The sequence below is a fragment of the Stegodyphus dumicola genome, chromosome 3 (genome assembly GCF_044657685.1).
Source record: "Stegodyphus dumicola isolate Sdum_Otavi_A_Nest chromosome 3, ASM4465768v1".
In the NCBI taxonomy this organism is placed as follows: Eukaryota; Metazoa; Arthropoda; class Arachnida; order Araneae; family Eresidae; genus Stegodyphus; species Stegodyphus dumicola.
The window spans coordinates 10,118,639-10,133,575 of record NC_140770.1 but is presented as its reverse complement, the minus strand read 5'-3'; the positions used below and the strand labels follow the sequence as shown (position 1 = coordinate 10,133,575).

Genomic DNA, 14,937 nt, shown 5'->3' with positions numbered 1-14,937 from the left:
CCACGCCATCCAAATTTCTGCTCCTGAATATATTACATATATATATACTTTTGGTATATATATATATAATCTTTACGATCCGAAGGCTCTCCAAAAGTATAAATATATATATATATATTACATATATTGTATGATCTTAAATTCATTTAGTGCGAAAACAAGTTACTACTACTTGCGCAATTGCTGCAAAGTTAGTTAAATAATTTATTTCCTAAACAATATTGATTAATTGATTATATTATCTCCTAAGTTTAATTAAAGTAGAATTATTTTAAAAGAGTGAATCCATACTGGTAAGTTATATTTAGAAAAATGTTTTGAAGTAACTTGAAAGTAAAATTTTAATAATGTTTTAACGGGGACTGGAATTAAATCATCACGAAGAACAAAATTTCAATTGTAAAAGGAAAAATTAAATTTGAAGCATGTAATCATTGTCATTGATCGGAAATTAGTTGACTTTTCAAGGGGAACAAACCAACTCCGGTTCAATGAACAATAATCAATAAATAAATACGTAAATACGAAGGTGTTTCGTCTTTACTCGAGTAATAAGGTTAAGCCAAACTGGCAATTCTAGTCAGGCCAAATATTTCCGCGAATAAAAGGGATTATGAACCAATGCTGATACTCGAAGAACTTATTCTTATGAAGCATTTTAGCCAATTCAATTTGGAGTAAAAAGCAATTTCTGTAGAGAAATCCGAAAAAACTCGAGTAACCGTCCCCGACACCCTCATGTTTATGCATTTGAGTTCTATATTATTTGTAAAAATTAAACCTTGGAAATTGTCATTATGAAACAGAATTCAAAGTAAAGTTGAAATAAACATAGAAGATTACAAAAGATAAATAATGCAAACTTTGTAAAAACAAATCAAAAATAATATAAAAATAATACAAAAAATATAATAAGAACAGTGAATGTACATGAAGATCAATATTGTTTAGGAAATAAATTATTATATTACATATATATACTTTTGGTCTGGCCGATTGTAACCAAAAAGGGAAGTGCACAACTACATTTTATAGCATTCCTAAATACAAATTTTCAACATTCTGAGGTTACTCATTTTTGAGTTATGCGAGATACCTATATACATACGTACGTACGCCACAAAAAATTCCCTTCTGAATCCAATTTAAATCAGTTTTATAGTTCGCCTGGGGGGAAAATAGTCCTTTATTCTGTCCATACGGATGTCACGCAAAATCAGGAAATTTTATTATTGTACGCATTAATTTATCGTCTCCGCGTCGACTATTATAATAGTGCATTATTAATGTATGATGTAATACGATGTATTACTACTGTGGTAATTCAACATAGTAACAGCACTTTTTGATGTAAGTATCTTTATATTGTATAATAAGCATTGTTATTGTAGGAATCCGCAATACCCCTGTTTTTCAACATCTGCCCCTGTTTGCAATATTCTTTTTCTGGACAGTTGTGGGATCCGGACGCGTAATGGCAGACCGCACATTGAGTTGAACAGTGTTAAGCGAATTTCGCTTACTGCGCATGCTTGATGGTGTACCTTTGGCGCGGGGAGAAATATTGGCGAATAAGCAACCCTACGCTAGCTTATTCGTGATCACCATGGCTGTCGAGTGTGTTCGAATGATGTTTACAACTGTAATGTTGTGGAACTTTGCTTATTAGTTATTTTAACGTCCATACCCATTGCACTTGCTTATTTTTCTAATATATATTTCATTGTAATTTGTCAATAACAGTGCATTTAATATTTGTTAACATATGTTCGTAATAATTCGTTATTTAAATGTAATTTGTTTACATGTTATAATTCAGTAATTGTAAACTGGAGTATCTCGCTTAGTTTGTTAGCGTATATTCGCGCTTTTATTTTCTCATTTCAAAGAATTTAATAACTAACATTAAGGAATTGTAAAATTTCTTCAGTGTTATTGGCAAGCACTTGTTATATTCCTCAGTGTTTCTTTATGTATGTACGAATGGAACGTATGGTAAATCCTGAATTGTTTTTATTGCTTAAAAGTATAATGAATAAATTTTCAACTAATATATCCTAAATTTCAGTCTTTTTCTGAAAGAAAATTTGTACAGTTCTGAAGGAATGTGCAGAATTTCATAGGTATTATATTTTACATTTTGAATGCAAACACTGCTTCACATTACTTCGCAATAATTTCAGCTTTCTAGTTGTTTGAGCAGTACAGCAAAAAATAGTATTTTAACACAGTAATTAATTTACATTAACATTATACTCTACGAAGATTTAAACGCCAGATTTGTTTACAATCAGATGGTGGTACATATCCCATATACCGTATTTATCTTCTTTTCAAATCGCGCCAACATAGTAATTACGCCAAATTGTTTTCTGGTAATTGCAGTATGCGACATTCGTTTAACACTGTTCAACTCAATGTGCGGTATGCCATTACGCGTCCGGCAAAGCCCCTTTGACACCCTCTGGTGGCCTGCTATAAAGCAAGCACTTAGAGAGGCACAATGTCCCAAAAACATCTTTAACATCATCACGGACTATCTACATGCACGTAGCCTCATAGTAGCCAACAACAATGGCCTCACTATCAAGCGGCAGGAAAGAGGGTGTCCACAAGGCTCTTGCGCCGGTCCGTTGCTCTGGATAATCACCTTTAACTCCATACTACAACATGAATGGCCTTTGCACACAGACATCATAGCATACGCCGACGATGTAGCTCTTCTGGTGTCTGGCCGCACAAGAGATGAACTGGAACGGAATGCCACAGAAACCTGCTCGATATTCACGGACCTATGCAATAAACTTAAGTTAATCATCTCTCGACAAAAGTCCGCAGCCATCGTAATTCCACGTCCTGGCACAAATCCCACAAGACGTCCATGTATAAAGCTACTGGGCAAGAACTTAAAAATAACGAAGACGATTAAATATCTAGGAGTCACTTGGGATCAAAGACTCACCTGGTTACCGCACCTCCAAGAAATACGTACAAAAACATCGACCATCGCAAGGAAAGCCAGGCAATTTCAAGGGAGAAATTGGGGACAAAACCCCCATATCAGGAAACTATTGTATCTAACAGTGGCAGAGAGAATAATTCTCTACGCAGCAGTCATATGGGCACAACCAATGAGCAGCCGAAAGACCAAGCTACTGACCACAATTCAACAGCCGTTTGCATTAAACATCTGCGGAGGTTATCGCACAACAGCGTCCAGCGCCGCCACGATACTTGCAGGCCTGCTGCCATTACACATAAAGGGAGAGGCAGAGGCTACCTATGTACGAATCACCCATCACAGACAAGAAGCCACATATGCAGGAATTACGTTCAGAACAACAGACTATGAACTCCCTGGCAGTGTGCAACACATCCACCCTGCCATCAAAGGTAGAGGGATCCATGTCAAAATCCAACATCAGCAATCGCACTCCAGACAACGCACTTCCTCTGCGATTACACAACTGTTCACTGATGGACCGAAACATGATCAGGGAGTGGGCTGCGCGTTTGCTCACTACGAACATGGCACACTAGTAAAGGAATGGAAAGGACATCTCACTAACAGCAATAGTATCTTCCAAGCAGAGGCACTAGCAATATTGAATGCGCTACGACATGCCCTCAACCTTTCCCTTACCAATGCGACTTTTTACACGGACAGCATGTCAGTGCTACACGCACTCAGGGATCATCACCACACTTCACCCATCATCATAGATATACAGCAACTTTTACGCAATAATCATCAAGCCCGCTTTAACATGGTATGGGTGAAAGGACACTCCGACAACGAAGGGAATGACGTCGCAGACCGTCTGGCTAATGAGGCTGCCAACAACATCCACGCTCAAACTATAAGAGCCCCTACCCCCGTCTCACACCTCAAGAAAACTCTGCGTAATATCTGTAAAGAAAAGTGGCAAGAAGAATGGAATAGTTGCGACACAGGGAGAAGGACGTATAACTTCCTACCAAAGGTAGACACGGAACGTCTTATAACAATAGCCCCACTGACACAGTACATAACGGGTCATGGCCCATTTCCATCTTATTTTATGCGTCATGGCATCTCAGCATCTGACAATTGTGTCTGTGGCATGCTAGGTTCTCCCGAGCACTACCTATTTGACTGAGGTCTAACAACAAACCACCACTTACCACATCCAACGAATGATAGAACACTTTACTATCGTTTCATAATCAAACACCCGCCAGCTATAAGGAGTATCTGCGCAGTTGTAGAGCAAATCAACGCCCTAGGGCAAGACATTTGCGAGCCACAGTAGCATGGTACTGCAGACAATGTACTCAACGATTAGATATTCGCAGTTTGTACACATTCTGTAATACACATTCCACATTCAATTTCGAGCCTCGTGTTAACATCTGCTTTCAATAGCCACCAACTTGCAGAAATAATGTTACTGACATGTTTATCAGTGTAAAGCACTGGGCACCCAATGGAATGATGTGTTATCGTAAATCGAAATATATAATATCCGTACAATGCACGAATGTAGTGTATGCAACGAAATATGTAATTCATGCAACAGAAGCCCCTAATGAAAGTATGTACATTATGTATTATGTGAACTGAGCATATTTCCGCACAGCGCTACTGCTTTACGCACACGTTACTATGTCTCATATGTTTCTTCTGTGTGTAATATTTGCATTTATGTGCTCTACGTGTTTCCATATGTATTCTATGTGTCATGATATGTATTCTCGTGTGTGTGTTTTATGTCTTTATGTTACGTAATAACGAGTGTGTTTTTATGCTTTTACGTTTAATTTTGTATATCTATGTGTTTCAGCTTATATGAGTGTTTTAGTGTTTTAATGCTATCCTTTATATTCTTTTTTAAGTTACTTTGTGTTATTAACAATGTCCTATGTAAAAACTACCCGACATCTAGCACCTGTATGGCCATGTAAACTCCCGGTGCAGCCTCACGGGGCTCCAGCGAGTTGCTTCTTCGAGATAGTGGAGGACGTGGGACATATGCCTGTTTACCTATGTTATACGCCAGGCGTCCCCGTCCTCCGTCACCTGTCACCTGCCATTGCGAGATCCGGACGATACCCGAATAGTCAGTGAAAGGCCTCCCGGGTGTCCGGAACCTGCTCTCACATGTCACCCGTCACGCAAAAGCATCGTTAAACTGCATTAGATAGCGGACAAAATAGTTATTTTTGTTGAAATATGATATCCGTAATTTTTCGTGATTACAATAATTCATTTACTTCGTACAAGGAAGGAAAAATGAATCTTACTCTTCCCATATGTTTCTCCCAGTTTAGTTTCCTTCATGTTAATGACATCAGTCGCTCAGCTTTGAAACTCTCAGCGTCAGTTCATAATTTTGGGGGATCTGTAATATTTTTTATTTGCGCATAAACATACCTCATAATAATAGCTCCAGTTAAAGAACATGCGTAAAGTTGGAAAAGTAGGAATTTGTAAACCCTAAACATGGTTAAAAGACATTCACAGGACCAAGAGTAATTTTTTCCTTAATAATTTTAATCCTTTAAATACCTCTTGTCGATATTTTAAGACAGGTATCATACATGAAACAAGGTATTTTAAATAAACGGAGCGTGAGAAATTTTCATTTAAATATAATGTAAGGAAAAAAAAATCAAAAAAGGGAGAGCTGTAGCATCTACAATCTGGTTAACACAATATATGCTGGTGGTTATAAATAAATAAATAAATAAATAAATAAAAAAGAAAAAAAAGAAAAAAAAAGGGGGAAAAATGGCTTCACATTTACTCGAAACTTTGAGGCTTGTTCAAATTAAAAATTTGAAATATGGTTGCTAAACTTTATTGTAAATTTCTTGATGTAATTGATTGTTTCTATTTTTATTACTTCCTTGTACGAAGTAAAAAGGAAGTATTGTAATCGCGATCGTGGTGTCTGTACGAACGTATGTACGTACGTGAGTACGTACGTATCTCGCAAAACTCAAAAACGAGTAGCCTCAGAACGTTGAAATTTTGTATATAAGACTGCTATAACATGTAGCTATAACATGTGCTATAACATGCACCTTGTATTTTGGTTGCAATCGGCAACATCAAACGTATATAAATATATTTATATATATATCTACTCTATTACCCGGCTCAGTGATCTCAGTTTCTTTACTCTTATATGTTCGTAAATTGTACATGTTTTGCTTTAAAAATGATTGAATTATGTTGTTTTTATCTCCCGGTTAATGATTTTATGCCTTTAGTAAATCTGTGTGCAATATTTTTAGAATTATAAGCAATTTTAAAGTTGTTTAATTGCCGCTAAGCCTGTTTTTAATGGCGGCCATTGATGATTACATTTGAAACAGGAGACTAGTGGATTTGTTGCTAGTCTAGAGAAACTTAGCTTCGGAACAACAAAGATAACGCATTCATTTATTATTGCCAATTAAATCATGCTTAATTCTTTCTGGAATTTTTTTGAGGAAATAAGGGTTTGAGATTTACTTCGTAATTTTTAATATAGATATTTTGATTTTTTATGTATTTTTGCCTTCTCGCGAAGTGAGAATTGAATTAATTAAATGAGAAATACTCAATCGTCTGTGAAAAACTGTTTCTTTTTTCTTTTGTTTGCTTAATTTCTTTTATGCATCGTTCTAGCTTTATTATAGTATTTGAATAGAACATGTGGCAACGATTAGATAATTCTTTAAATGATATACATTTTGTGCATTCTGAGTTATAATATGAACGAAATATAATACTGTTAAGTAAACCTAGCGCCAGAGTGTTGCTATGGTAAACAAAGTGAATTTTAAAGAATGCATTTATTCTATTGTGTTTATGCGCTGTCGGCGAAGTAGGTTTAATTCAATCTAATAAGTTTAAAGAAAATGCAAGAAAAAAATGCGTATAATTTAATATTCCGTACAAGGAAGTCATGTGGTGTACACATCAGATTTTATAAAATTGTAGACACATTAGGTAATTTTTGGAAACAGGTAAGATGAAAAATATGCAACAACTTTGCCGGGAATCGAACCACGGACCTCTCAATTGCGCGCTGAGTGTGCTGTCCACTACACCACTAAGGCTCGCGAAGAAGATGGGAGAAATACTTTATAAAATATCATTACGGATTAAAACAACTGTTGCCGCAACCATCAGATAAATTATTATTATTCTCTGAACACTTACTGGACTAAGTTATTAGACTGAGAAGACTGAAATTACTCTGAAGATATTCTGAAAGATGTTTTGGACAATGACGCTGCACTAGGTGTTGCTGACGGTAGTAATGCAGCTGTAACTGTAGTCTGCAGAAACACTTTGTTGCGTGTTATTTTAAAAGCTGCGCTAAAAGGAGCTGTACTTCCAGGCGCTTAATTGAGCTTAGACTTGTAGGTACCCAGACGGTATAGTGGTTAAGGATGCTTACTTTCATACCAAATATCCCAGGTTTTAATCCCGAAAAAAGCATGGTTGTAACTGTTCGTCCCTTCATAGTAGGCAATGGTGGCTGCCTATCTAGGTGCCTCCACAACGAAATGGCCACCACTTCTAGCCTTAGGAATGGCCATTATTGAAGTGCTCGCCATTAGATTAAAAAGAAATTTTAGCAGTAGAGCTTATTTATAATGTTCCATGCGGGAATTGTGTAATGCGTCATCTGAGGTAGCTTATGCCCTGCGCCATAATGCTTCTTCCCTACTTCTCTCATTTGTAAGAGGAGAAGTCCAGAATGTTGTAGCTAGTGATGAGTCGGTACTACCGAACCGGGTATTTTGTAACGGGTACTTAGTTGTAACGGGTACTGAAAATCGGTACATCCAAGTACCCGTTACTTCAGTACCGAAATCGATACTTTTCGGTATTCGTTACTCTGTACCGAAACAGGTACTTTTCGGTATTCGTTACTTCTGTACCGAAACGGGCACTTTTCGGTATTCGTTACTTTTGTACCGAAAAGGATACTTTTCGGTATTCGTTACTTCTGTACCGAAACGGGTACTTTTCGGTATTCCTTACTTCTGTACCGAAACGGGTGCTTTTCGGTATTCGTTACTTTGTAACGAAAATATGTGTCTCTTCTCGGTATTTCGGTATTCGTTACTGGAGGATCGGTGAGGGTTCAGCTCACTTCGGTTTTGGTACGAGGACAGTAGTATTTGGTTGTATTTGCGAAATGGTGATATGCGCTCCTTGTGTCCATGAATGGTCTGCTCCTCAGACACTTCCGTAGTTGACATGTTTTCTGATATTCAAAATCTTACTCCGTACAGATAAAATCAAACACGTGGTGACGTGGCAGAGTTCCTTCAGTGCGCAAAATCGTTAGCTGCGTATTTCGGTACTCCAAATCGTTACTAGGGCACTTCGGTACTCCAAATCGTTACTAGGGTACTTCGGTACTCCAAATCGTTACTAGGGTACTTCGGTACAGCAAACCATTACTAGGGTACTACGGTACAGCAAACCGTTAGTCCGGTATTTCGTTACTTCGGTACTCCAAATCGTTACTTGGGTACTCGGTACTTGAAATCGGTTTTCTGTACTTTTCAAAGTAACGGTTACTTGAGTAACGGGTTTTGTACCGGGTACAAGAATGTACCGAAGTTGCCCATCACTAGTTGTTGCAGAACTTGTTTGGAAGACGGCAATCTGTGCGCTTGCTTATAAGCTGTAATGATTTGATTATACTGGCTGCTAGGATTTTATCGTATAACATATCACATTGCATGGGGACTGACGCATAGGCTGAGTGCCTTGATTAGTTCTAGGATATTCGCAGCTATATGCTTTGTGAACTTCGAATGACCCCCATAGATCGTGTTGCATCTTCATTTGAGTAGATAAGCGTCCGGACAATACAAACTATATATAATTATTTTACGGTCACTCAGTGGCGATTTATCTCCCACTGACCAGTCTTGGATTTGAACTACTATATTTGTTACCGTAAGAGTCAAATCAGGCCAGCCTTTGGTTCTCTGGCCTGGGAGAAATACCTCATAGTTGTTTCCTTTAGACTGTGCGAGAAGTCACGAGTTTCCTTAGTAGGATCTCATAGAGTTTATGTGGCCAAAGAGAGAACGATCCTATACCACGACAACGAAATTCTGCAGTTAGAATGCAGGAGAATGGTTTGGTTTATTTAATTGCGGCAAAGCACTCGAGGGCTATCAGCCTAAGGGGACGGATGCCTTCGTAGAGGACTTCAGGAGAATTATTTCACTTCAGTAAAGAAAGTTCCCATTTGATTATACTGGCTGCTAGGGGTAATTTTATTAATTCAAAGTTGCTCAACTTAAATAGGTTTGATTGTATTTTGACGGTTAAATACGCTAAAAATTATTAGAAAAACCTGCTAGTTCGATTATTATAATAGTCACTCATCCAATAGTGATCAAGCCATTAATTCATAATATATAAAAATTAAATTAAATAGTAATTAATTAATTATTAAATAAACATTAATTCATTCTTTGATTAAGTCATCCGTGGAATAAGGCATAAATTATAATTAAACTAGTTAACACATTTACATGTCAAATTTTTTTCTTTACACTGGAAATTTCATACCACTCTGTTACCCGGCTCAGTGATCTCAATTTATTTACTCTTATATGTTTCTAAATTGTTCATTTTTTGCTTTAAAAATGATTAAATTATGTTGTTTTTATCTTCCGGTTAAGGTTTTTTTTACCTTTAGTAATTTTTTTACCTTTTTACCTTTAGTAAATAACGTTTTTACCTTTAGTAAATCTGTATGCAATGTTTATAGAGTTATCAACAATTTAAAAGTTGTTTAAGTACGACTAAGCCTAATTAATTTTGTCATGGCGGACATGTTTGTTTACATTTAAGCTTGGCACAGTAGAGGATTTGTTGCCAATCTAGAGAAACTAAGCTTTGCAACAACAAAGATAACGCCTTCTTTTATTATTGCGAATTAAATCATGCTTAATCCATTCTGTAATTTATTCGAGAAGTGTTTAAGATTTCCTTCGTAAATTTTAATATAGATATTATGAGTTTTTATGTATTTTTGCCTTGTCGAAAAAGTGAGAAGTGAATTAATTGAATGAGAAATACTGAATCATCTGTGAAAAACTATTTCTTTTTTCTTTTGTTTGCTTAATTTCTTTTATACATCGTTTTAGATTTATTATAGTATTTGAATAGGACATGTGACAACGATTAAATACTAATTCCGAAGTCAAACAACAAAATTCAGCGTTATATTTTCAAAATTACTGTGAAAATTTTGAAAATATAACGCTGATTTTTGTTGTTTGACTTCTGAATTAGTCTTCAAATTATATTAATTTTGTGCATTCTGAGTTACATTGTGAACAAAATGTAACGCTGTTATGTGAACCTAGCGCCAGAGTGTCGCTACAGTAAACAAATATACAAACAAATATAGTGAATTTTAAAAAATGCATTTATTCTATTGTGGTTTGTATGCTATGGACGAAGTAGATCTAATTCATTCCAATAAAGTTTAAATGAAATGCAAGAAAAATGCATATGATTTAATATTCCGTACAAGGAAGTCATGTGGTGCCCACATCAGCTTTTTTATAATTAAGTAAGCTATTCAGAAAGTCCGGACTTACAGAGTAAGAATAGAAATTAATGAAATGTTAAAATGGATTACCAGCTAATAAACAGATACAAACATTAAACTTAAGAAGTAAAAATTTGCTTTTTTAATCAAAATATTAACTAAAATAATTTTTAAAGTAAAACGTGGGATTACCTGCTGGTCTCACTGAAATAAATCCCATAGCAAACGTGATCGGAACTGTAATAAGTGACCCCATTGGATGTTCTTTCGAATTAACGGCCGAATACTGTTGAATGTAATGTATTATTAAGCTTTGATATTTGTCTTATCAAATGTGATGCAATCGTCTTCGAAAACGTTATGCAATTGATTATACGATAACGTACCCAAAGATAAAATTATGAATGAAGATACCGTGATAATACAGCGTAACAGAAATTGCGCCATTCGTCTACTCAATGTTTGAAGGTAGATTAACTTTTTTTTTTTTTTTTTTGATTGCCTTGTAAGGATCTTAAGTTTTACTAACGTTTATTTTATTTTAAATCTTTACTATCACTTCTTATTTTCTACTTCCGGCCAGAATTATAAGCGTGAAGGATTTTATGCAAAGTTTGTCTGGCGAACGCCAAGTATTTAAGTGTGGCCTTTTTGCCAAGCGAGAGAGAGGAAGCAGTAAGTCAACGCAGGCCGCTTACCTTAGAAGTTACGCAGTTGCTATTTGCCTTCCAGGCCAGAGGTTTTAATCCTCTTGATAAATTAAACGTATTGTAGTGTTCACAGTCTCTGTGCTATATACGCTTCCTGTTATTATAAGGCCAATCTTCCACGTGTATTATTCTAAAGTTAAATTAGAGTTTAGTTTTATTTTTATACTTTTTTACGTTAGACCCCGAGTGGAGGATCAGTGTATTCCGAAGTACGGAAGTTATTGTATATAGAGAAAAATAAAGGGTTTTGTATACCCTTCGTCTGTATCCTGTCTACTTACCACAATTAGTGAACATAGCTTTAGTAAGCTCTCTGTTCCGAGTCAGGTCCTTGTATGTTCCCGAAGAAGGTTAGAAGGAACATTGAACCTGATAGCCTTCTCTAATTTGTCCCATTTAGTTTTTTTTATTATCACTGTAACATTTTATTGTCTTGTCCCACACTTTTGTTTGTCTCTTATTTTCTCTTATCTCACATTATGTTTATGAGCTTATCACACTTCGCTCACGCGGAACAAACATTTTATATCGGAAATAAAAGTGTTTTTTTTTTTTTTTTTTTTTTTTTTTTTTTAAGAAAAATTTTAATTGCAACATTTTAAAATTACAGTATTATTTTGCTTGTTTTTTTATTCTCAAAACCCTCGATGACATCGTACAATTGTACTTGATTGCTCCAATTTCTGTAATGCAGACAGAAAAAATCTGATGTGTACACCACATGACTCATCAAATGTACTCATCAAACGTTTCAAATTGTACGGACTATTAAATTTTACGCATTTTTTCCTGCATTTCATTTAAACTTATTAGATTGAATTAAACCTACTTCGCCGAACACCGCATAAACCACAAATAGAATAAATGCATTCTTTAAAATTCACTTTGTTTACCATAGCGACACTCTGGCGCTAGATTCACTTAACAGTATTATATTTCGTTCATATTATAACTCAGAATGCATAAAATTTATATCATTTAAAGAATTATCAAATCGTTGCCACATGTTCTATTCAAATACTATAACAAAGCTAGAACTATGTATAAAATAAATTAAGCAAACAAAACAAAAAAGAAACAGTTTTCACAGACGATTGAGTATTTCTCATTCAATTAATTCAGTTTTCACTTCGCGACAAGGCAAAAATACGTAAAAACTCAAAATATATATATTAAAAATTACGAAGTAAATCTCAAACGCTTATTTCCTCGAAAAAATTCCAGAAAGAATTAAGCATGATTTAATTGGCAATAATAAATGAATGCGTTATCTTTGTTTTTGCAAAGCTAAGTTTCTCTAGATTGGCAACAAATACACTAGTCTCCTGTTTCAAATGTAAACATCAATGGCCGCCATTAAAGCAGGCTTAGCGGCAATTAAACAACTTTAAAATTGCTGATAATTCTAAAAATATTGCACACAGATTTACTACAGGCATAAAAATATCTGTATTAAAAATTACGAAGTAAATCTTAAAGGCTTATTTCCTCGAAAAAATTACAGAAAGGATTAAACATGATTTAAATAATAAATGAAGGCGTTATCTTTGTTGTTGCGAAGCTAATTTCTCTAGATTGGCAACAAATCTTTTATCCTGCTGTTTCAAATGTAAACAAGAGCAATGGCCGCCATCAAAAACATTATTAGGCTTAGCGGCACTTAAACAATTTTAAAATTGTTGATAATTCTAAAAATATCGCATACAGATTTACTAAAGACATAAAAACCTTAACCGGAAGATAAGAACAACATAATTCAATCATTTTTAAAGCAAAAAATGTACAATTTACAAACATATAAGAGTAAAGAAACCGAGATCACTGAGCCGGGTAACAGAGTGGATATATATATAAATATATTTATATACGTTTGGTGCGGCCGATTGCAACCAAAATACGAGGTGCACATCTACATGTTATAGCAGTCCTATATACAAAATTTTAACGTTCTTTAGGCTACTCGTTTCTGAGTTTTGCGAGATACGTACGTACGCACGTACGTACATACGTTCGTACAGACACCACGAAAAATTCTTTTCAGAATTCATTTTAAAGCAGTTTTATAATTTTTTTTTTCAGGAAAAGAGTGTTTTATTGTCCTTACGTACAGATATCACGGAAATACATCGTTAAATTGCATTTGAAAGAGGTCAAAATGGGATATTTTCGTTGAAATATGCTGCCTGAAACTTTTCACGATTACAATACTTCCTTTTTACTTCGTACAAGGAAGTAAAAAAGAAATATTTCTTAAATGCATAAACATTTTTAAAGGGCAATGCATAAGTACAATATAAACAATTCCTAAATACTTCTTAAATGCAAAATAAATATTTATTGTTCTAAAATACTTCTTAAATGTTTTTAACTTCGAAAACTCTTTTCACAACCAGAAGCGCTTCACTTAGTTGTGAGAAAAGTTCGCAATAGTTTTACAATTAGAATAAACTGCAAAATTTCAAAAGGACCGCCCTTCCTCGTAATGTAAGAAACTACTCTGTTAACAACTGAAACTGCTCTGTATGCTGACAGACTGGCAAACAAAATTCATTTGCTGCAGACTACTCATATAATCCAAGAGCTAAAATCCGTAAGGCATGAAGGAAATTATAACGATTATGTATAATTTGTCAAATGGTATATAAAATTAGCAGTTATGATATTAAGATATAATAATCTGGCATTGTTTGATGTGCTTATAAGCATATAGTATCTAAGAAGTCTAATGAATTTAAGTTGATAATATATGGGATTTATTAAAGAAGTTAAACAACAAGAATCAGCGTAATATTTATAAATTTGTTGTTAGACCAAAGGGCTATTAATTTCGTTTTGCCATTTTTCGTCGAAAATTTTAAATGTCTAAATCACTTTTCAAATTGTTGCCACCAAATATTATCGCCCTGTGTTATTTTTAAAGAAATTAAATAAAGAAGAATCTGCATAACTTTATCTATGTTTCTCGCATTGTGATAAAACAACGGTACCTAGAGCCATCGAATTTTGAATAACGTACGTCTCCACCTGAATTTAGGCATCTGGAAGCAAAAATTTGGAATTTGTTTTATTATTTATTTCATATTTTGTAAAGCGTTTATGAGTTTTTGATTAACAAACTCAACAATTTTAAAGCGAGCAATGGCAACACTGTACGGGGGGGCGGAGAAATTATCTCTATCGCGCGAGAGTGTGTATCGGAAATTGGTTAATTAACATAAAATTCTTATTACACTCTTATCTCTGTAGAAATATGTATTTACTGCGAAAAATTTTAAAATTATTTAGCGATATTGCTGTTGAATTGAATTTTATGGTTTAAGTGCGAAGAACATGATATTTAAAAAATAAAGGTAACACACAAAACGTTCAAAAAAAAAATTTGATGTGTACACCACATGACTTCCTTGTGCGGAATATTAATATTAAGCTATACGCAATTTTTCTTGCATTTCATTTAAACTTATTGGATTGAATTAAATCTACTTCGCCGACAGCGCATAAACTACAGTAGAATAAATGCATTCTTTAAAATTCACTGTAGTATTTGTTTACCATAGCGACACTCTGGCGCTAGATTCACTTAACAGTATTATATTTCGTTCATATTATAACTCATAATGCACAAAATTTATATCATATCATTTTAAGAATAGAATTAT

General features: G+C 34.7%; 1 protein-coding gene across 7 annotated transcripts in view; it reads right to left on the bottom strand.

Annotated features, from left to right (window-relative positions):
* LOC118193483 (uncharacterized) overlaps positions 1-10,903 on the bottom strand; it is a 180,881-nt gene extending 169,978 nt beyond the window's left edge. For 4 of the 7 annotated variants that reach the window (XM_085812560.1, XM_085812561.1, XM_035364582.2 and 1 more), the window contains exon 1: positions 10,761-10,902. In XM_085812560.1, coding sequence (XP_085668686.1) covers positions 10,761-10,824 — 64 coding nt within the window. In that variant the 5' untranslated portion in view covers positions 10,825-10,902. Of the gene's footprint in view, positions 1-10,760 lie in introns of all 7 variants that reach the window. The other 3 variants (XR_004758921.2, XR_004758920.2, XM_085812562.1) reach the window with 1 other exon arrangement.
* Positions 10,904-14,937: the final 4,034 nt, after the last annotated feature.